This window comes from Homarus americanus, unplaced genomic scaffold (assembly GCF_018991925.1).
Source record: "Homarus americanus isolate GMGI-L3 unplaced genomic scaffold, GMGI_Hamer_2.0 scaffold34921, whole genome shotgun sequence".
NCBI lineage: Eukaryota > Metazoa > Arthropoda > Malacostraca > Decapoda > Nephropidae > Homarus > Homarus americanus.
In genome coordinates, this window is record NW_024741901.1 from 2884699 (window position 1) to 2909253 (window position 24555).

At 35.6% G+C, this 24555-nt stretch overlaps 1 protein-coding gene across 1 annotated transcript; it reads left to right on the plus strand.

The window, feature by feature from the left end:
- Nucleotides 1-743: 743 nt before the first annotated feature.
- On the plus strand, nucleotides 744-18278 carry LOC121876237. The gene is made up of 10 exons (XM_042381239.1): nucleotides 744-781; nucleotides 4362-4409; nucleotides 8000-8251; nucleotides 8650-8901; nucleotides 10074-10208; nucleotides 10385-10545; nucleotides 10833-10956; nucleotides 11534-11911; nucleotides 14116-15216; nucleotides 16375-18278. The coding sequence occupies exons 2-10, from the start codon at nucleotides 4400-4402 to the stop codon at nucleotides 16521-16523; spliced, it is 2562 nt and encodes an 853-aa protein (XP_042237173.1). The 5' UTR covers nucleotides 744-781; nucleotides 4362-4399; the 3' UTR covers nucleotides 16524-18278.
- The last annotated feature ends 6277 nt before the right edge of the window (nucleotides 18279-24555 follow it).

The following is a 24555-nucleotide window of genomic DNA, read 5'->3' on the forward strand; positions in this document are numbered from 1 at the left end:
AGCTCACACTCGGTGCCGTCACAACACTTTCTGGTATATTGTTCCAAGAGTTCACAACTCTCACCCCGAAAAAGTTTGCCCTCAGTTTTCTGGACCTGCGGCTTCTTCAATCTTGAGCTATGACCCCTTGTGGGGCGAGCGTCCGCCAGCTCCAAGTAAGGACACTCGACTGAGTAGTGCCCCTTGAGATGATTATACACCTCAATTAGATCACCCCTTGCCCGTCTGTAGTATAAGCTAGGCAAGTTCAGGAGCTCCAATCTCTAAGGTAGTTGAGGTGCCGAAGTGCAGACACCAGTCTGGTGGCCCTCCTTTGAACATTTTCAACAAACTGACAGTCCCTAGCATATCTCGGGGACCAAACGGGGTGACAGTACTCCAGATGGGGAAGCACTTCCCTCTTGAAGATCGTTACGAGGAACGGACCGTCTAGATGTCTGAACGACCTTCTTATAAGACCCAATGATTTATTTGCCTGATTTACCTTCTTCTCGCAATGGCCCGAGAACTTCAGCTCATTGTCAACATACACACCTAGGCCCTTCTCACATTCATTCTCAAATAGTTTGGTTGTTAATTTCCAATTATGGTCACTAACGAATCTGTATCCTTAATGGAATAAATCACTGTCATCAAAGGAAAATGACAAGGGAACAATAACAATAAAACCACAAGACCCTGGTGTGGTGTGGTCTCTCGCAGTTCACCCTACCATCAACACGCAGGACCCGTTTTCTGTAACACGGCAGAAGTAAACAAAGTTGAGACGCCGACCACTGTGGTAAGATGCTCCCTTCACCTCTATTTTACTGTAATGAATCAAAATGTGAAGCTATACTTAAGTTTTCTGTAAATTACGTTACCTTTCAGCGTTTGAAGTTACCAAACTATGCTTTATATATGTGAAATACACTGTACTGGACATCAATCAATACCAGCCTTTTTGCTGTTCTTGATGTTGACTTCATTTCTTCTCTTACTTGATAATTTTACCACGTATCACCATATTAGGTGGTTGGTCTGTTATTTTTCTCTTTATTACATCCTTCTTTGTTCAGTATTAATGCAGGAGGAAACAGGAATACTTGGGGGAAACATGGTGTTTAGCAGGTCACACTTGAACAATAAAACTTATGCCTTTTGTCTCCTGTGATTCTGTGAACAAATTTATTAAATTTATAAAGTAAGAAAAGTGCGAAGTTACTGTAGCTCTTTGTTTTAGCTCCTGTAAATCTGTCATGGAATAATATTGAGTGATACTTAGGATGGTCATTGTCTGAAATAGCATTTTGAAAGCAACAGTGTTTGCTTATGGATCTTTATCAGTCAGTATATGAAGTGAAAAGTCAATTAAATTTGTGGCAGGGACGCTCAATACCTTCAGCTGTATGATAGATGTGTGAAAATTTAAATTAGAGAAATTAAGATTTAGGAGGGAATTAAGTACAATAAATAATGAATCGGAAATAAAATTATGGGTGAGTACCTGGTATGTGGAACACGTACCAAACATCATCATTAACTCAAACTCATTTGGAAACTTCAAATATAGTTTGAAGTAGTTATTTGACCAGGATTCATGGTCGAAAAACCATCGGCTATTTGATAGGGACCTGCAGAGATTAAGTATAATTTTATTGGGATTCTGGTCAGGATGGCTGTGGGCATTACACTAGTCATTACACTATTATTTAAATGTTGAATATTTTATCACTATGTTTTTTAATTGTCTTCTAATACTCCAAGATGTCCCACTTCTCTCATGGACATATATAATGTATAAGTGCAACATAGAGGTGTTGGTTTTCTTAAATAATAGATTTAGAATTTAAACTGATTACATCTTTCTTGTATCACTAATTTTTTTATTTATTATTTCTATTTGTTAGATTTTTCTAATACAGTACACTACGTAATTTGAAATTATCAATAAAATAATATGTAGAATTTTCTGTGGCCAGAAGTACAGTACTTAGTTTTATTTTAGACTCGGTCAAATATCTAGTGGTTATTCAGCCGGATACCAGTCAAATAAACCCTGCCAATAGAGTTTGGACAGGTATATGAGTGATAAGAGTTGGGTATAACCAGGGTTGCCTAGTATGGTCTAATAGACCTGCAGATTCCTTCATTCTCACATTTTTAAAAATGAAAGAGGTGTAGAAAAGGAGAAGTGTGGTATGTATAAAGTAACATTGTCACAGTTTGAATCCACATACTGTGTATATATATATATATATATATATATATATATATATATATATATATATATATATATATATATATATATATATATATATATATATATATATATATATATATATATATATATATATATACTGTATTACATGAGATGGTTAATTGGTCTATTTACACTTGATAGTGGAAGTAACTGTTGAACCAAGTCAGATGATAAATAGCTTAGTTTTATACAGAAGGGTTGTTTATTGTTTTTACCAACGATATACCTAACCTAACCTTGAGTCAGGTCAAGTAGTGACCTGATATACCTCAAGCACAGATAAGGGAGGGATGCTCACCTGTGTGTGTACCAGATGACCTGGTTTAATAGCTCATGGGCTATTTTACTGTTCAACCCGGCTCAATAGCTACTACAATATATCTGTTATCATTTATGGCAAACTGGTTCCAGGAAGAGGTCCAGGGAGGGCTATCCTGCATGAATCCACTGTTAAAGCAAATGGAAAATGGAGTGTCACAAAGAGAACCCACAATGGGAGGGATGCTCACCTGTGTGTGTACCAGATGACCTGGTTTAATAGCTCATGGGCTATTTTACTGTTCAACCCGGCTCAATAGCTACTACAATATATCTGTTATCATTTATGGCAAACTGGTTCCAGGAAGAGGTCCAGGGAGGGCTATCCTGCATGAATCCACTGTTAAAGCAAATGGAAAATGGAGTGTACAAAGAGAACCCACAATGTATGGTAGTGTCACGCTAAACACCAAATTATTCACATCCATCCCATGCAGAAATTGAATCCTAAGTCACAGTAGTGTGAGGCAAGCACATCAACTGGCTGTAGGGCCTATAGAACACGCATAATTTTAGTCATTGATTGGTCTGTTTTACATATTTATGTGTTATAGAGCTTAAAGATCTATATTATTTAAATGCTCAGTAGTAATTTTCCCATTTAGCTTTATGGAAGACAGTTAAAAGTTAGATAATGTTGAATTATGGTCAGTGTTTTATTGTAGTTTATCACAGGCTAAGGGTAAAATTTTAGAAGAGCTTTACCAGCATTTTTGTAAATGTGAAAAAAAATCATAAAATAATTTGTCCAGACCTGTTTTAGGGGTTGGAATGCATTCCCAACCATATGTCACTCACAACATACCTTCGGCAGTCTCAGTTAAATAAATGTCTCTGAGCTATGTCTGATTTTAGCAAGATCATGCCTCTGAGTAATATATTGGTGCTCTGGGGGAGAAGTAGACAAGGAACAAAAGTAGAAAACACAGTTAAAGTTGAGAATGAAGTTTGAAGGATATAATGGTATAATAAACACATCTCATGTCACTTGTCTTTTCTCACCCAGACTGCCTCATGCACAGTTAAATTTTTGCTCTTGTTTTTCCAAATTGCTGGAATATCAGAGACAAAGAAAAATAAGTGAATCTTCATTTTTAGTCTGATATTGTCACCAGTAATATCTGTCTTGTAAAACAATTCTGAACAACCACTGTTATGGTACGTTTCATATAAATTTACAAATAACCTGATGGAATTCTTGTGAGATTTTACCAAAATACTGTACAGGTACAGTCTCACCTAAAAGTTCGTTAACACTCCCAGCTAGCTATTGCTGCACTGCCTGCTTCAGATGTTTGAAACTGTCTCAGTACCAACCAGAACATGAAACCGATACAAATGAATCTAAAGGTTCGAAGTAACAGAATCAAGTTCAAACATCTGAAGCTGGCAGTGCACCAACAGCTGGCTGGGAGAGTTAATGAACCTTTGGGTGAGGCTGTACCTGCAAGTTTAATTTATTTACTCTCAGTTTTTCTTTCTAATTTCATCAATATCTTCATGCAGTTGCTTGTGATGAGTAACCTATTCACCTTAATGGGTCTGAATTGCAATAGTACCCTCAGTGTAGCATTTCTGACACATCCATTTTTAACCAAAATGGGTTTCCATTCCATAGCTGTATGTGTCCACACTCAACTTCTAGAGGCAGACTGTTCCATATGTGGCATGTCCACAATGAATGGGATATCAGAAAAAGCTTCCACTCCAATTGATGCTTTAAAAAACATTTTTACAAATTTTTAATTTAATTGTGTCACCAGCAGTTTAGACCTTATAATAATTATATTTTGTGTTTCAGATTCCTTTGCTGTCTTTTTCTATGAGGGCTTTCTACACATGAACAAAGGTATGTCATTTCATTCTAGGGTGTATGTGTACATATTTACAAAGGTGCAGTAGCTATGTCTATGATGATTAATTTTTTTAGAGATACCTGTAAAGTAGTTTGATGAAAATAACCAGTTACATAATTACTCCAACATACTGTACTGTATGTTAACAAAATTTTCATGCACTTGCACAATCTGTACAGTAGTACAGTATCTCTGTTTCTCTTTTCATCAGCCATACAGTTAATTCAAAGTGATCATTTACAAGGTGTTCATTTGTGGTGCAGCTGCTACAAACATCAGTCTCCACCTACAACTGATTACTTAAATTTAAATTTTCTTGTAGAGTTTTCTATTTGACTGCTACACCACAGTACGCTACTTTCAATACAATACAATATTTAGAATATAAGAATGAAGGAAACTGCAGCAAGCCTATTGGCCCATACTGGGCAGTCCCATTTACACCCAATCCCTATTGCTCATATATCCAACCAATCTATGTTTGAAGCTATCCAACGTGTTTGAGTTAATGATGATGTTTGGTAACTTGTTCCATTCATCCACTACTCTGTTTCCAAACCATGTTTATCTGTTTCTCGCCTAAATCTAAATTTGTCTAATTTAAAACAATTGTTATGAGTTCGCTCCTGGTTGGATAGTTTGAGTACCTGTGTACTGTCCCCTTTGTTTAACCCTGACTTACATTTATACACCTCTATCAAAATGCCCCTCACTCTGTGTCTCTCAAGGGAGTGCAAATTAAGATGCTTTAACCTGTCTCTTTACTTAAGGTTCCTAATGCCCGGGATTAGTCTTATCATTCTCTTCTGAATTCTTACTAGGAATTCTATATCCATTCTGTAATACGGTTACCAGAATTGAACTGCGTAAGCCAAGTGAGGTCTCACAAGTGCAAGATATAGTTTTAGGATGACCTCGCTAGTCTTATAACTAACACTCCTTTGTTTGAAACCAAGTATGTACTTTATTTGCCTTGTTTCGAGCAAATACACTTTGTTTACTTGGTTTAAGATTCCTACTTATCATTACTCCCAAATCTTTATCACTGCTGGATTTCTCTATACCAGGGGTGGCCAACCTTTTACATACCATGCGTCAATTTGTTCACACACGAGTTCAGATGCGCCATACAACTCTTGTACTCCGTCTACTTCTTGTAAAAATATGTTTATAGACATAATTAGCATTTTTACATGATAAAATAATTAAATATAAAAACAATATCTGATAAAGCAGATAAACATTACTTACCTTTAATGAGACCTTTGAGTCTGTTTTGATTTCGCCAGTCTTTCAATGTTTGGAGTTAAATTTGTTACTGGGAGCAGCAGAGAATTCTTCAAATTTGAATCAGTCAGTCGTGACCTCGTTTTGCTTTTAATCAGTTTCATGGATGAAAATACTTGTTCACATCTATATGTCGTTCCGAAACGACGTATATAACTCTGGGCAAATTTTCTTAGTTCTGGGAAATTTTCACAGGGTAATGATCGCCAGAAATTAATCATGTCAGAAGCATTTGGGACTGAGGAAAACTCATCAAATTTCATTTTCAATAATGAATTTGTTTTCAAGTCAATAAGTTCCATTTGTATGTCACTAGGCATCTTCATTATTTTTTGTTCACTGAGTGAAAATGGGTTTATAAATGCGAGTATGCAGTCTTCTTCTTTAGCAAAATCACGAAAACGACTTTCAAATGACTTGCAATTACTTGATTTTTCAGTATATTTTATCAAATTGCCATTATCAGCAGCACATTCACTCTGCTCTTTTAAGTGCAGAAACTGGCTCAAATCCTCATTTTCTAACTGAGAGATGAACAGTTTTAACTTCATCTTGAATGCATTGATGTCATTTACTAAGCTAGGAAACAATTTGTTCTTGCCCTGCAGTTTCAAATTTAGATCATTGATATGTCTGGTAACATCAACTAAAAATGCCAAATCAAATAGCCAGTTTTTTTCACATAAAAGGGCTCTTTCTTCAGGTAGCTCATTTTCTCTTCTAGAAAATTATGAACAGTATTTTTCAGTTTCCAAAACCTACTCAGAACCTGTCCTCTAGAAAGCCAGCGCACCTCACAATGAAGGACAAGGTCGCCATATTCCAAATCTAACATTTCACAATATTGTCTGTTTAATGCTCTTGCTCTAATTTTATTCACACATTTCACAACCAGTATATAACATGCTGCAAATTTAAAGTTTTTCCACACAGTGACTCTTGGTGTATAATGCAGTGATATTTTAGTAGAGGACGATTTAAAAAGTTTTCAAGCAAAGTTGTAGTCCCAGCGACTTTACCTATCATTGACGGCGCTCCGTCAGTACACACAGTGATGGGTTTACTAGAATCTAATTGTAGATTTTCTAGGCATGATTTTACTTTGTCAAATATGTCTGATCCTCCTGTTTTTCCATGAAGCGACTCAAGACTGACAAGTTCTTCAAAGACACTAAAATGATCATCAATTCCTCTTATAAAAATGCTTAACTGGGCTACATCACATATGTCAGTTGATTCGTCCAAAGCTAAAGAAAAAAAAGTACAAGAATGGACAAGGTCTTTCAGTTGCTGAGATACATCATGAGAGAGTTCCTCGGTACGTCTCGTAACCGTCTGCTTTAATAGAGCAATTTCGTCTGCTTTTCTTTCAATTCTTTTATCATCAAGACGTCTTGCAAATATTTGGAGACAAGGCTTAACAATTTCTTCTCCATCAGAGAAGACTTCCTTTTTTTCGCCAACGCTAAAGCAATTTCATAGGACGCTTCTGTCATCGACAAACTTTCACAACTTTTTTTAAAAAATACACTTTGTCTTCTGGAAGGTATTTACCGTAGCTAAGTAGGTACAAAGAAACTTGGTACAGTACTGTATATTTGATTGAATTTCAACAGATTTTTGTTGGATAACTAATACAGTACGTACAGTGATATCTCCATTAGCCGAAACAATTGGTGCAGAGCACTTCTGGGATTGAGAGATTTCCGGGTAATGAGACGACTCTCTCAAAGCCGGAAAAAATCCCACATCACCAGAATTTTCTGGGTAACAGAAAAATATTCTCAAAAGTTCCAGAAACTGTGCATTGCATCATCTCTCGAACCCGGAAAAATATCCCCTATCCCCAGAATTTTCCAGAATTTTCCGGGTATCCGTACCAGAAAATTTTTCTCAGAATTTCCGGAAAGTACGCCTGATTTTCATCTCTCAAACCCAAAAGAACTCTACCATCCCCGGAATGTACCTGAAGTTTCCTGGTACTGGGAAAATTTTCTCAGAATTTTCCAGAAAGTGTGCCCCTTAGAAAATTTCAATTCTGGGTATCGGAGAGTTCCGGGTTTGCGGGATTCTGGCTAACGGAGATACAGGGGGAGGGGGTATTACTATTTATTTTTATGGAAGTTATCAGATAATACCGTGTAGAAGCTTTGTTGTCATTGTTATACCTTGTTGGGAAGATCTCAGAGGCAACGAGTTACCAGATATAAATACTGTATAGCACAGTACACTTTATGTACTGTACTGTATTAAGATTTACTGTACAGTGGTCACAAAATTATAAAATATATTTCAGGAAGCAACAACCATTACACTCTCCTTCTCCAAGATGAAGCAGAGACTGATGGAGTAGGCTTGGAGGAAGAGGAGGAAGAAGTAGAAGCTGGGCTGAATGTGATGGAGGAAGAAGAGGAAGAGGAGGATGAAGAGGAAGAAGAAGATGATGAGCCTATGGAAGAGAGTGATGAAGAGGAAATATTCAGCAGCAGCAAACACCGCACACTTTTACACCATGAGGGGGCAAATTTAAATGGACAAAATCATATTGGTAAAGAGTTTTGTTAGTCATTATTTTTAAGATTCATCAATAATTTGGTTAGGCTCTGCTGGATGTACCGGTAATTTCTTTTGGGCTCAGGATTGAACTGGCAGTGTTGGTTCATACAGGCATTGTTTTGTTACACTTTAGGTTTTCAAAATGTATGAAACAAATACTGTATTGAAAACTATTTTGAAGGAGTTCCTATCATAATTGTATTGTAAGAATATTAGTATAATGTACTTGAGAAAAGAAGGTTAAGAGATGAATATTTTTTTATAAAGGAGATGAAAAAGGTCATTAAAGAATTTCCATGATTCTGCCACAAGGCAGCAGCAAGGCAAATAAATCTTTTGGTAATTATTTATATGTCCAGTACTCTTAATATTTTTTTTTTTTTTTGGCAGGGGGGCACGGAAATGAATACCGATTATTGAACAACAATGATGCAGATCTTAAGACAGTTTTGGACACGCCAATTACTATATGGACACCTACACCAATGTCTCCAGCTCGTAGAGCATGTTTTATTGCTTCCATCATGTTTGGAATTTTAGTTGTGGCAACCTTTCTCTGGGTGTTACCGTGTGATGTACAGCCGTGTGAAGGAGAACTCGGCTTGACAGATAGAGATTGGGCTGTAAAGATTGAAGGAATGGGTGAGTTACATAAATTTTAAGAAGTGGGCACTAATGCATAAACTACCATTGTAGGTGTGTGTGAGTGGATGTACTATAATGTAATTGAAATGCATGATGATGTCCAAAGAATTCAGGTACTGTATATGATATATTCAATGATGGCACATCTGTACTGTACAGGTATATGTTTACATTATGTGAGGCAAAACTGAAAGGGAGGGAATATACACTTGGAATGAAGTGCAGGCATGAGGGCTTGTTTGGAAGATGATGATGATTTTATGATTAATGTATAGTATTGTGTAAGAAAAACTAAGGCATATTAAAGATGAATGGTGTTACAGAATAATTATGTAGCCTGTGAGTTTAGAATACAGTACTGTATTAGGCACAGTATTAGTTAACTTTGTAACATGAAAACTTTTGTGTTAATTCTACCATTTAGTCAGGGGCGGATCTAGGGGGGGTCCGGACCCCCCCTTTTCATCAGAAAATGTCATTAATTTTTCTTAATGCAGTATTGTACTCAGGCGTTTCTGTATAGTTACCATTGACCTCAGAATATTTCCTAATATCAAGTTCACATGTCCTCAAAATGGCCTCAAATTGCCCATGATATTGGTCAGATCTCCAAAAAATTTCTGAGGGGGGCTTACAGCATCCCCCCCCCCCTTCCACCTGGGTGCTGGTATTCCTGGATTTGCCCTTGCTAGTTACCAGAGAGAAGGATGTTAAAAATTATTATTGTTGAAAATTGTCAAAAGAGACCAAAAAATTTGGATGTCAAAGAAACCTTAAATGTAATAATTGCACTCAAGTACTGTACTACTTTGTGTAAATTGCATTCATTTAAGATTGTAATTTTTTATTTCATATTTCATATGCAGGATAGAGTACAGTATTATAGTATAAATCAGCATTTCTTAACTTGGGGGGCATTTAAATTTTTCATGGGGGCCAACACATTTGACTCGTAATATAAATTCCAGATTAAATACCCGGTTATATATATACAGGTATGCAGAATGGTAACTAGATTTTTTCCTTTGGGGTTGAGGGGTGCCACTAGTTGAAGGTTAACCACTGGGAGGCATAACTCCACAAAAGTTAAGAATAACTGGTGTAGGTTCATTCACTGTTATGGTTATAATTATGTACAGTATATTCTGATATTTTTTAATATGTTCTAGGCATCAATCAAACCATACTGGTGAGAAGACTTGCTGGAGGTGACAATGTTCTGCTCAGTTATTATACATCTATCAATATATCTAGTTGGGAGCAGGATAATTCCTCTCTCTCGGCAAATGAATCATGGCAGTCTGGTTTGTGTTTTATGTGTTCTTGTTCTTAGTAATCCTTTAGGTTTTAAAAGTATAGATAGTACAGTATACTGGTAATAAGAGGTTGCAAAAAGATGCTAAAATGAAACTCAGAATAATCTCTCAGTCCCATTGAGGGATACAGTACATAATTACTTATACAGGGTATTCATTTTCAGATCATACACAGACAGATTGTAGTAATTGTGGTGTAGGAGAAAGTGATGATGGTGGTGTTAATGATGGCCATTGTGGTCTTTTGATGCTGGACGGCAACTTGGGGCGAGAAAACTGGCGTATTCCTCTAAGAGAATGTCCTGTAGATATACAGTGTGAATTGGTGAGTAAAAACAGATTCAAGTGGTTATTCTGATTAAAAACTGTAATTTTGACAATTTTAGATTTTCAAGAATTTTTTCATTTACTGCATCATGTTGTTTTAATGATACTGAAGCTCTCTAGAAATTTTTTCACTTAGGAAGTAGAAAGTAGTTAACAGTGTTGTGAAAACTTTCAAGGAAGGCATACGGTTTACTGTTGACCTTTTGCAGTGGACTTCTCTAAACATGAGATAAAACCCTTAAATATTTATATACTGTATTGTATTGTGTAACTTTTTTTTACCAGCTTGATATTAGTGGAGACAGAATACCGGATTGCATTGTGCGGGGAACTCATTCTATGGTCTTCATGATTGAAGCACGATATGGCACCCCAGTGTGGCACCTGCATGTACATAAGGATTTTGAAGGTTGGTAGAGTACATTATGTTCCTTTATGTTTCATATTTGGTATGTGAGAATGGTGACTCAAACAAACCCATTAATGCAACTTTTTATAAATAGTGAAATGTAACATTTTGTGCATCACCGAGAATGCTAAAAATTAACTTTTTAATAACATGATGATATTCTTTCTTCCACTTTGCTTCAGATTCATAACACTTCTTCTTTGGTACCATTTGATTTAATGAATAATGTAGTTCTTAGGTGGTGTTAGTTCTCTTACTGAGCAGTGCAGTCATCTAATGGACAGAGAGTGATCCTCCTGTGAATGGGTACCTGTACTTAGTTTTATAGTTTTGCAAGGAAAGGCTCTCAAGTGCAGTGTTGGCCACACTACTTTCTTGTGTATCAAAGGTTTAGTATAAAGGAGACTATCAGTGCTTACTGGTGTGAATACTTTTAGCATATAGTATTTTACTGGATACTGTACATACTTATGGGTCCCGATCATCCAAAACACCTACGGTCTCAAACTTTTGGGATTACTGAGATCCTACTGTATTTGAAATTTATTTCGTGAGTTAAATTGTCAAAATTTTTCAGATTCCTCATCATCATCGCCTCAACCAACACCTCAGACTTCACATCCTCCACTAAGGCTGTACCATCCTGGCCCTGCGCTGCTGCTTCCAGATTTAAATAATGACAGCTTTGGAGAGCTCCTTTTCTCAGGCTTGTTGTCCTCTGAGAAAACTCATTCTTGGAATCGGGAATATGCAGATTTTGATAATTGGAATGGTGAATCGGATTTGCCAGAATCTGTGACATCAGATGCCTACACAAATCACTTAGTTCTTGTTTGTGGACAATCAGGAAGTGTTATGGGTTCTCCATTAGTTCTCGAACAGTGCCAAAAGATACTGTCTGTTACATCAGATGGTGAAACAATTTCATATTCTTGCTTAGGCAGCAAAGGTGATAGTAAGTATACAATATCCTCTAAGTTCATAGATGTTAGTTATATGAAGTCATGATTTTACATATCCATATTTAATGGCACTTCAGAAAGCCTAAAGTTTAATATTGTATCATATTACACTGTTCTGGTATTCTAAGCTCAACAGGATCCCATTGCACCAGTGGCTAATTCAAGGTTCACCAGTTGACGTTGATCAACGTAACTCCATTAGTTTATGCTCCTATGAACACTTCAGCTATGAGTATGAAATCTGAATCCTTTCTCCTTGCTATTCGAATGGGTTAGGTTCCTGAAAAACTAATCGTTAATTGAACTTTCGTGTAGCAAATAAAAGAACATAAGGAAATAATAGGGTTCGGTTCCCTGCGACAAGAAAACCCCCAATATCATACATACCCCAAAAACAAAAAATCTGTTCCCAAACAACAAAAAACCTACATAACTAATGGTAAACTACTGTAATTTACTGCGTAATCCATTAAAAGCATAAATAAAATACTATCTAGACGAAAATATGCAGCCAAAACCAATAAGGAAAAGCGAAATCAAAGTTTAACACAGCTGCCACTTGCATAGACACTGGCTGTCTTATGGGTAACTGCTTCCAAGTCTAGCCAAAGCAACCCAACCCAGTTGGGAATGTTCCCCCTCCTGCTCACACACAAAGAAATGTTTATTCCCTTTATTTTTTTTACCTTATGATAGTTATTTCTTTTAATTTTTATTCACATTATGTATGGAGAATTGTGTGCTTGTAATTATAAAAAAAAGGGGGGGGTGGAAAGTTAGGTTTATCTACCTAAAATTACACATTGAAAAATAATCATAACTTCCCCCAGTTCATCCTGCTAACTCATGCTGGCACACAAATGTTTATTCCTTTATGTTTTTGACCTTATGATTATTTTAATTTTTTTGTATACTCTGTATGTAGGATTGTGTGTACATACTGAATAAAAAAAATATGAAGAAAGTTATGTTTATATTCTTGAAATTACGAGTTGAAAAATAACCATAACATACCGTAACCCTTATCTAAGCCTGGTAGGCAGAGCACTAGGGGTATGCGGTTGCCCCAGCTGACTCCTGGGGACGCGCGATTTGAACTTTTGCCGGGACCCAGATTTGTATAAGCTGGGGAAGTTTTCATAACACAAAAAAAAGGTGGTAATTTAGAAAATCCATATAAGCAAATTTTTGTATCTGGAACATTTGTATAGCGAAGGATACCTGTACTGGTGTTATGTTTAAAGGGTGTCCTCAATATAAAAGTACAGTACACTACTGTACTTCTCTACTTGATGCTTACAGGTTTGACACACAATCACAATATTTTTTTTTATTATGCAACACTATTTTCAATAATTAATTAAAAAATATTAGCTCCTGTTTGAACATCCTCTCCTCCCTTAATGGGGAAGTGTGTTGACACTAATACAGTACAGTATAACTTTTCGTAATTTCCAGAAAACGCGCCTGATTTTCATCTCTCAAACCTGGAAAAATACTCCCCCATCCCTGGAATTTTTTGGGTATCGGGAAAATGTTCTCATAATTTTCTGGAAAATGTGCCCCTCGGAAAATCGTTCCCAAAGCCGTAATTTTCCGGAAAATTGCAGCTTTGGGAACGATTTTCCGAGAAAATTTCAATTCCGGCTATCGGAGAGTTCTGGGTTTGAGGGATTCCAGCTAACGGAGATATTACTGTGTACAGTACAGTACTACTTACTAACCTTGTTTCATGTTTAAGGACCTTAGTTGTTTGAGCACAGTTATAACATAATAACATCAAGGTCAGTTATATGTTAGAAAATTTGCCCTGATACTTTGGGAACACAAACACTTCTCTAGTTAGGTTAGTTTCTTATAGAGAGAATAGTATTCAAAATATTCAAGCAAGGTTGAAAGAGCACCACATATTATAAGACCGAGCCTAAACTTTTTTTTTATTTTTTTTTTTTTATTTACATTTAGTTTGATACCATTACATAAAGCAAGAAATGTCATCAGAGTTTACTCTGGAACCAAGTGTATTGTTAGTGTTAATTTTTTATTTTTCCAGTCATCAGTTTATAGTGAAATTTATTAGACCAGAAATTAGCAGTATGAGAAGGGGGTAGCCTACCAAGGAATAGGTACTTGGTTATATGCTGGGAAACAAATAATCTCTTATCATCAAATCTAAGCCTAACTTTTTATGTTTCAGCAACACCTGGAAAGATCCATCTGACAGTTCTGCTGCACCGGATATTAGGTGCTGCTGCTCCAACACAAGAATCACAATCTTCCCAGGAGAATTTAAATCTTCAAAATCAACACCACCAAGTTCATAACACGCAGAGAGATCCCTGTCAAATGGTTGTACATAATAATGGTGTGTGTCCCCTGTGTCAATCAAAAATCCAACTCACAAATTCAGATGGTCATGTATTATGGCATAAAGATTATGAACACAGTGCAGTTGTGTCGTGGGCAGCCCTCTTATCAAATGGGGAGTGTCATGGTGCAATACTGAAGGTTTGGGAGTGGAAGCATGTGACAAATATTATTAAAACTGTCAAACCATCACCCTCAATTATTCGAAGAACAACCAGAAGTAGTTTCATCAGTGATGGGACAGAGAGTGTAGAAACTGAACCTACATATCCTGAAAAAGATATGGAAGACAAAACTGAATTGGATATTGCATTTAATTCAAGTCTTACCTCTGAATCCAATCAAATATCTGATAAACCTTATGATAATTTTTTAAATAAATATTCTAAAGATGGTCATGCAAGCTTGAACAAAGAGATCATAAATCCCGTGAGAGAGGATTATTCTGACGTACAACCACCAACAACTTTAGAAAGCCCAAGAGCCAGGAGAAACTATCTTCAGGAGGCACAGAAGCCGCTATACGAGCACCCAACGATACATCATCGTCATGGAAAACAAGCATCTGGCAGTCATGAAGACCATAGCAAGCTGCCAGAAAATTTAGCTTCAGTACAGGAAACTTTTTCACCAGACCCAAAGATAGATTCTGATACTCACGACTTTCACGAAATCTACCATCATCCTAAACAGACGGTGACTTCTACAACCATACCAAGCCCCATCCCAACAGGCATGAGGACAATGCCTCCCAGTGTTCTGGCACCACATGGTTATCAGTTGCAGCAAATACATGAACGATTAGCTCTGCTTAAAAGTAATGGTACTGTTTGGCATGAAGAAACAATAGCAAATTTGGGTTTAGGAATTACTCAACTATGTAAGAATGAAAATACCTGCATACCTGATGTTGAATCTCATGAAAGGTCAGGTGAGTAATTAATTTCTTTAACAATGTACTAAATACTGAATAACTGTGAGTAGATGGCCACTGATTTATATACAGTCTCTCCTCGACTTACGACAGGGTTCCATCCCGATGACCAGGTCGTAAGTCGAAAAAGCGAAAATAATACATAGAAATTCTAAAATGGGTGTCTCTCTTTCTTCTCAGCACCACGAGAACTCTCACTTTTATGCTTGCCAGCCATTTTAAAGGGAATTACAAACAAAAATTTTGTCAGTACACAGCGCGATCACTAACTTCGGGACTCGAAAATACGTAATGTGAAAAATATTTTATACGACCATGGCCGTCATATGTCCGGCTTGTTGTAAGTCGATTATGTCGTAAGTCGAGGAGAGACTGTACAGGCAAATGTGTATGGATGTAAATGGGAAGTATTGATCCATCATTGTTTTTGGGATGTGACTCATAGACTCTGGAAGTAAGAGAAAGGAATACCGTACATAAGAAGCAACAGAATTAACCTGGAGCTATCCCATGCAAGCGTGGATAATGGCCGAAAAACAACGAAGATGATGTACAATGGTTATACATGATGAGAATACGTACTGAATAATAGAAGAGATATGGATAAGAAAAGTGCTGGGACTTGTGGGAGAAAGTGGATCAGGTGCTGTGGACATACAGAAAATGGATTGAAAGATTGTTGAAAAGAGTGTACTGTAGAGTACACTACTGTATACGTATATCAATGGTGGATGCAAGGAGGGAGAGGGGTAGGTCAAGTAGATGTAAGGATAGATGAAAAATACAATAGAAGTAAGTGGGATTGACATTCAGGATGTAGCCATGTGTGTGTGTGTGAATGAATGGAGGAGATGGCATTAAGTGATTGTTGGGGAAGGGTAAGTTTATGGGTGGTACTGACTTATGGGAAACAATGGTAAACTACATTTGAGGCTTTATTGTGGAAGGGGATTACCACAGCTGAATGCATCTTTTATAGCAATAAGATTAAATGAATTAGAATAAATGGAAGGTATACAGCACTCGTATGCAGGAATAATGTTTTGCTGGATTAGAAGTAATTAAGTACTGTATTGTTAACATTCCTCTACATTAGATTTTTATAAATAACAGCACATCTAATCTCATTTTCATTTCCTCTTTTGTTCCCAACAGTTGCAGTGACTCACGGTGTAGAGGAAAGGGCATGGCAGCTGACTTCAAGTAGCACAACCTATGTTAGTACACCCATCAATGGAGAGCAACATCACACTTCTCCATGGACCCTCACTTCCATTGTTAGAAAAATTATTGTATATGTGTGAAATCTCTTAAAAATAATTTTATGCCACTCAAATGTATATACTGTATACTTAAAGATGCTTAATTAATTGGTATTATTTGTTCATTAATTACAGATTTCAATAATAGAATATAAATATTTCTAATAGAGTACAGTATATGGTTACCGAAATTTATATTTTCATTTTTTTTTTTTTTATTATTATTATTGCTTCATGCTAACTGGAAGTGTTCATCTTTTTTTTTGCAGCATTTTGAAAGTTTATATGTTGGTACAAACTTGGAGCTAGAGTTATATAGCTGTCTGTCCGTAATCCCTTGAGTATGATGCCAACTCCTTGCATACTGTTAATGAAGCCAAAGAGTAAGATATGTTACCCCCATGATTATCATGATCTAACCTCTAAATCCCTTCTGTACAATGTCTTAACATAATGAATACATTGACCAGTTTCCTTAAGTATGATGACATTGTACTCAAGGGGTTAAGTCATCATACTCAAGGGGCCAACTAAATGTGCATATCATTCTATATGGAAATATTTATTACATAGTCGAATTGCTAAACCTGGTGTCATGCATTATACAGTAATGTAATTAAGTATTGGTTGTGGCTATTTAGATCAGTTAGTTTCAGGCTTTGGCACCAAATGATAGACAGAAACAGGTGCTGACTATTTTGGCTTACAAGTAGCTATGCTCATTCTGTTGACGTGTTTTTAGTACAAGTCTAAAATATTTACAGAAAGGTCTACAATGTGGCTCCGGGTGTAAAGTTGTAAGTATATTGCAGTTGTTAGAGATACAGTGTTTCACATTATTGCGCTTTATGAAGGGAGCCTTTTTTTTTTCCAAGATTTTTTACAATTTAAGTGAATGAAGTTTAAGATAGCCTGAACTTGCTAGCTTCCTTAGCAGAAATAAGCAGAAATCTAGTACAGTAATTTACTCCATAGGTGTAAAATAAAGATGTATTGTTGCCAGTTATGCAAGTCAGGTAGCTATTGTATACTGTATTTGTCTATAGGTTTGACACACAGTGAGATTCAGTACATTTCTAATTTTTTTCATACAAATAGACAACTGGATTTTTTGTTCAGTGGGAATTTACTCTTGACTTTACATGCATATAGAAGTCCATGGAAAAATATTACATCTATATGCAGTTTCCTATGCCACAGTCATAATTTGATGATATTGGTAAGTTACCAAGTTTTGCTATTCATAATCTGCAACTATGCATTCATCAACACTCCAAATACCAAACAATTCCATTTCTTTAAAATCAAGTTTGTACTCCCCCCCCCCTAAATTATTTAACTACTACTGTATTGTACAGTACAGTACAGTATACAGTATGCAAATACTGAAATACTGTAGATACAAATCTTGAACATTGTAAATTTCCCAAGAGTAGGAATCTCGGGTACTTTTCTTTTTACATAATTTTAATATTTGAAGCTTGAAGTTTCTTTTAAAATATTTAAAGTGCAGAAAAACTATTTATCCAAAGCGCATCATCACCTTCATCCTTTTTTTTTTCCATCATATCATGTACGCTTGTTTTCCCTCCTACCCCTCCATCCAGGCAAGCCCATCCAGCATTACCATAGAGTTGAACTGTCCTGTGATCCTGGTGTACTGTACACTATATCTCCAGTTGAGCGTTTTACCAATTTTATTTCCAAAATTTAATTTGATTTTTTGCCAATTTTACATTAGCTGTATCAAGAGGTCAATATTTTAGATTTATAAAATTATTTTATGATATATTTAAGTGTGATTGATTATATATATATATATATATATATATATATATATATATATATATATATATATATATATATATATATATATATATATATATATATATATATATATATATATATATATATATATATATATATATATATATATATATATATATATATATATATATATATATATATATATATATACTGTGTATGTATGTGTCTGCATGTTTCTTTATTGAGTGCATGCCTTTGTGTATGTGCCAATGCACGTGTGTGTGTTTAAAGGAATTCATGTAGGTGTGTATATAGTTATTTGATTTATGTACATACAGTATACTTATGTAAAGATTTTTTTATACACATAAATTTTGGGAATACCGGTACTTTGTATTTCTATATTAAAGAAGAAGTAGGTTGTGATTACTATACTAAGTTCTTGTGATTAGTTTCTAGTTAATTATATTGTGCCTGTAAACATTATGAGTAAGTTTATTACAGTTCAAGTTACAGTACAGTATATGAACTGTGTGCTAGTCATCTATTATTGCTCAAAAGTGTTATTACATCATTGATCAATGTTCGTCTTAGGAAGAATAAGCATATCTCTATACTGTACATGGTGAATTTTATCCAAATGCAAAGCTCTAAGTGCTGCTTAATATGATTTTGTAAGTTGACGGGTTTACCCTAATAAAATATGAGATTTTAAGAAACTCTCCGGAATGTTGTTCTGTGAATTTTTTTTTTCAAACATTTACACTAAACCTTTGAACTAGAGAGTGAAGAAATGTTGCAGATTATAGTTATAACCACAATATGACAATGTGGTTATAGTTAACATAGAATTATTGTAAGAAAATAGTTGTTTAATGTTTCTTGTTTTCAGATAGCAATAAAAGGGAACCTTAGGTCACATTAAAAAAAACATAATGTATAATATGTAATAGTAATCACTTTTAATCCAGGTAACTTTCTTGGTACTAGACAAAGAAAAAAGATAATTTACACATTTCCATTGACTCAATATGCCAACATCAAAACCAATGACACTCTACTTTATTTAAATGGTTTATTTTCCATGTAAATGACATATATTCCCCGTAGGTGGTGCAGTCAACCCTCGCTTTACGCGGTCCCACATTCCGCGTTTCCACGTTTACGCGGTACCCTGCCGAAACCGGAATGCTCACATTCCGCGGTGCGTGTACCCCTTTACGCGGAGAGCGGCTGGCGAGCCGCGCCATTTTTGGATCCAAACCTCCCGCCATCTCTCCCGCCATCCGCCATGTTGTGTAAGTGGCGCGAGCAGGGTGTGCACAAGGTCGCCCAGTCATCAAAACATTACCGAGTTCTTCACCCGCCACCCACCACAGCCGGCCCAAGTCAGTGATAGTGATAATTATAGTGAAGATATGGACTTATATGGACTTTGAGGGGTTTGACAAAGAGGCCCTGCAAGCCTCTGTGGTGGATAGTGATACAATTGATACAAGTGATACAGGTGAGGGCCAATAAGCTGCCCTCTGCCTCGGAACCAACCCCCCATCCCCGTGTGCCCAGCCATCTATTCTACTAATGTAAGTGTTAAAAAACCTAATATTATTGATATTTCTCTTAATTATTAATTGTGTGTGCATACCATCATAAAATTAAGAAGTTATTTTTACTACAACGTAGGTATTGTGTCTGAAAAAGTGGAGTTTGGGGGTCGGCCCAGTCTCTATTTCAATTAATCCCATATGTTATGTTGTTCACTTTACGCGTTTCTCACTTTACGCGGTACCCTGTGGGTTGAATTAACTGCGTAAAGTGAGGGTTCACTGTATATAGAATCAGGGTCTTAAAATTTTGGTAAATTTTCAGAACAAATATAGACATAGTAGGATCTTTTCTTAAGCTTAACAGCATTAAGTGGTGGATTGAATATTGACTTAATTATTTTTTTTGAGGCTGTCACAGAAAACCCAAATATTTTAATTCATTTCATATTCACTACGGCTTTCTTGAATAGTAAAATGACTGTACTGAAACTAAAAACATAACATCAGTTGTATTTGTTTTTTGTGTGTAAACAAGCACAAGCCCTTTCTTGCTTTAAGATAGGATGGCAAGGCAGATTCTGATTTCTTGATTCATAACATTTAGCAGCTAGTGGGTTACACTTTGCTTTCAGTAGAGTGATAGTCCACCGAACCTACATGTACTGGTGTACAAGAGTGAACCCAGCCCTACAGGCTACTGTATATCTTTCGGGAATAATTTTTTTAACGTGTTGAAGGATTGCCTAGTCACTATTATACTTAAATTACTGTAAAATTTTACTGTGTTATATCAGTGGGGAAATCCATCATGAAAGTACATAGTTTATTCTTTTTACTTTAAAAGCAGGTACAATATTCAGTTCACATAACAACAGCATCTCTTAAATCATAGAACTGTGACATATTGGAGAGTTTGGGGGAAAATTTTTTTCCTGCTCTACCCAGCTTTGAATATTCGAGTTGGCAAACATAACACAACACAACATAAATACAGTATAGTAAATTAAATCTCATACTTAGGTCTTCTTGATCACTAACTATTTCGTGACTTCATGTGGTTTTAAGAAGTCAAATTCTCAAGGTGATAGAATTATAATAGTACAGTAATCTCTCCCTCAAATGGATTATTAATGATTGGCCAGTGAGGTTAAAAGAAAATTCCACTTACTCGTTAGTGTTCTCTTCACCAGGTACAGTAGTACTGTAAAATTCTCAACTGAGGTTACGGAACTGGATATTTTCTATGTATTCATGCAATTTTTAAGTGGTTAATTATGTAGCTGTCAGAGAATAAAACAAAAGCTTAAGAAAATGATGAGAAAGGTACAGGTATGCCCAAAGAATAAAAGTACGAGAAAATTATCAAGTATAAAGTGTAGTACAGGTACAGTTGCTAACCAAATATTCTCGACACATCTGAGAAAACACCGACAACATGTACAAAGGCAAAAAATCCTGCAATTGGTGTTCCTTGCTTTATAGAACATGGGATAGGAGACTGAAACATTGTGACATGAACTAAATGTCTGTACGAGTAAAGTAGTGCTACCAGACTTATCGAGAGTATTTTGTTGGGAACTGTACCTGTACAACATACCGGGTATGTGAATATAAATTAAATGGAGTGAATGATAAATCAGTGTTACAGTCTATATTAAAACTTTTAAAGGCCACTAAATTAAGCCCCAACCATAATCTTTGCAAATCTTTAAGCAATGTACCATTTTTCAACAATACATACTGTACTGGACACCACCCTATAATGCTTGGCTGGCATTTTAGGCATGAATATGAAATGATGGCAATATGACATTGTGTCATAAATTTATGAACAGAACAGCAGGTGATAAAGGGACAAGAGGAGAGAATAGCAAATAATGACTTGCCTTGAGTCTGGGGAGATTTGTGACTAGCCAAAGTGTCGTTGTGTGTATTCCCTGGTCATGGACAACGCACACATACACACACCAGTGTATGTATCAAAGAACAATAAAATCCTCATGTAACAGTGTGTGTACAGCCACATTCTAGAATCAGCATGGCAGGCCAGATTTTTTTTTTTGAGTACAGTATACTGTAACTGGAAACGAGGGAACACTTTGAGGAAAGAAAAAAGTGCCAGATGGCTCATCCAATTACAGTATTGTACAGGAGACTTCCATTTAGGGGAGAGAATGCAGTACTGTACTGTGCTCCCATTTTTGTTTATGCATTACAAGCTCAGGTTCTAATTTGGTGCTGAGTGTTCATGTCAATCAACAGTAGAAGGATAATGTGTACTTATAGTAGCAAGGATTAATTATATATTGGGGGTGTGACCAGTTTATATTGCATATTTGTTCACATGCTAGAAGAATTTATTAATGGATGGTGAAGTACAACCATCTGTATATGTATTTATCTTGACACTTAAATAGAAGTATTAAACATATTCAGTGATGCATCTAGACAAACTCTTGATATATCACATGTGACATATTTTGTTATAACTTGTGAAATCTCTCTAGGATTGTATCAGTAAAATTTATTTCTGTACTGTACTTAAATTCAAGCAGAGGCGATAAAGTTTTAAATTATCACATTGTTGTATGATCTTTAGGTTATATACCAAGGACTAAGGACTGCCGTGTAGAATGTTTCAATTCTTTTTTGGGGACATTTCTGTATAATTATTTGTAATGAACTTCACTTGGACTATGTATGTTTTCCTCAGTACTGTACAGTATTTGTCCCAGCTTCCCTCAGATTAAGAAATAAAATTTTTATATTATTTTATTTTTGTTCTGATATGGTAATGAAAGATTTGTACAGTATATCTTTTTGTTTGTAACAGTAACTTATCTTCATTAATACTGTATTCTCTTTCCATTGTTTACAAAATTAGCACTCTCAATATTTCTCTTAGTATTTAAAGAACCTGGTGACATCTTCTGTGTTGGTAGTTTACTTGTACAGTACTGTAACCTTTAAAACTTTGCATCATCATAAATATGTCATCATTGTCCAATTTTTTCCTCATCCAGTTTATGAATCACACTTTCTCTCCTTCCCCAGTCATTTTCTTACACTGAATATATCACAAACTGAAAGATGGTCTTGTTCTTACTTGTCACTTAATTGCTAGTTAGTGTGTAGGGAAGACTACTGTTTACAGTAAGCTTAATCTGGGGGATTCTTTCTTTGTTGCTGTTAAATTCGACATGAACTGTATCATCATTGTTTAATGTTCCATCATCAAGTCCCTGGGAATAATTCTTTGAAAAAATCATCATGACATTATTGTACTGTACTGTACTTATAAACACGATGATCTTTAATTTACAAAGAACTGGGGTTACTTTGGACAGTTATTAAGGTTTTTACAACCTGCTGTTCAACATACAGTATGAAACCAAAAGCAGATGTTAAGCATCGTATTATTGTATTGACCAATGGCCTGGCAATATCGGACAACAGCAATATTACAAATTTACACTTTTTCTGGACAATAAATATTTATAGGTGTCTGTGATCACTCCTGTTCTGAGAAGACTTGGGACAGCCATGAGGGGGGGAGGGGATAGACTTAGAACAACCAGAATAATTGACTGTAAATTGCCGTAGAGTTTCTGTAGAGCCTTCCCGGACATTTGCAGGGTTACTTTGAGCACCTCGGGAGTTTTTTAATTAATTTTAAAAGATTTGTAACAAAAAGTACCAAAAAATGAAGATTCATCTGTACTTTTTACTTTACTGTAGCTCTACCTTCAGCAACTTAATGAAAATGTTGTACAGTATAGATTTGGCATTATGATTTTACGAGTTAGTTTACTAGTGTGTGGTTCTATTTGAGCATAATAGTGAATAAAAAACATCTAATTCACACATTTGATCCCAAGGTACATTAGAATTAACAGATATTTTATGTATGTGGAACATGCTTTAATAATTAGACTTTATTAAGAAAAACAGAAAACAATATTATAGTGCTGTCCTGTATATAGTACAATACTGTACTGTATACTGGGTACATGTACTTATTTAGAAAAAAAAATGGTAATTTTTAGCTGTCTGAAACCTCAGGTCATCCCAAATTTACTTATACTGTGCTGTATATATATATTAATGTCAAATTTCAACACATTTGGAATACAAATCTTTTCCCCCGTTTTTCAGTCTTCATGGTACATATTAACATAAACATTTACAGTTATGGAAACATGCTATGTGCTATGATACTTTTTGACAGAAAAGTTCTGCAGTAGTACAAACATACAGAATTAGATTTTCTTTAAAAAAAATAATTTTAGCCATTGATTACCATTCAGCGCTTACACCATAGAATAGCAAGAGATACTTGCATGGAAAAATTCACAATACACACCTGGAGAACTTTTCTTGCTTATTTTGTCTAGCAGCAATCAAACATTACAACTTTTGACTCAGATAATGTCTAAAGTTTCCCCAGTTTACAGAACTAAATTTGTCTGTTTTGTGTAACAGTTTAAACACGTGGAAACTCATTTATACTCGTATTGAGTCATTTAAGTATCTTGTACAGTACAGTCATTTAATCTGCTTAGTATCATTAATGTCTATTGTCTTTATTACCAACTACACAGTTTTATTTTTTAGTAATATAGTACAATACAGTACAGTACAGTTCAGCACAGCACAGCACAGTACAGTACAGTACAGCACAGCACAGTACAGCACAGTACAGTACAGCACAGTACAGTACAATACTGTATTGTTTTTCATATCATTATCCACCTTTAGCA

Bases quoted from the DNA above. Each gene is read 5' to 3' on its own strand.
- LOC121876237 (XM_042381239.1), top strand. The intron at 8,252-8,649 runs GTAAAGAGTTTT...TTTTTTTGGCAG, and splicing joins AAATGGACAAAATCATATTG to GGGGGCACGGAAATGAATAC. The intron at 11,912-14,115 runs GTAAGTATACAA...TTTATGTTTCAG, and splicing joins CTTAGGCAGCAAAGGTGATA to CAACACCTGGAAAGATCCAT.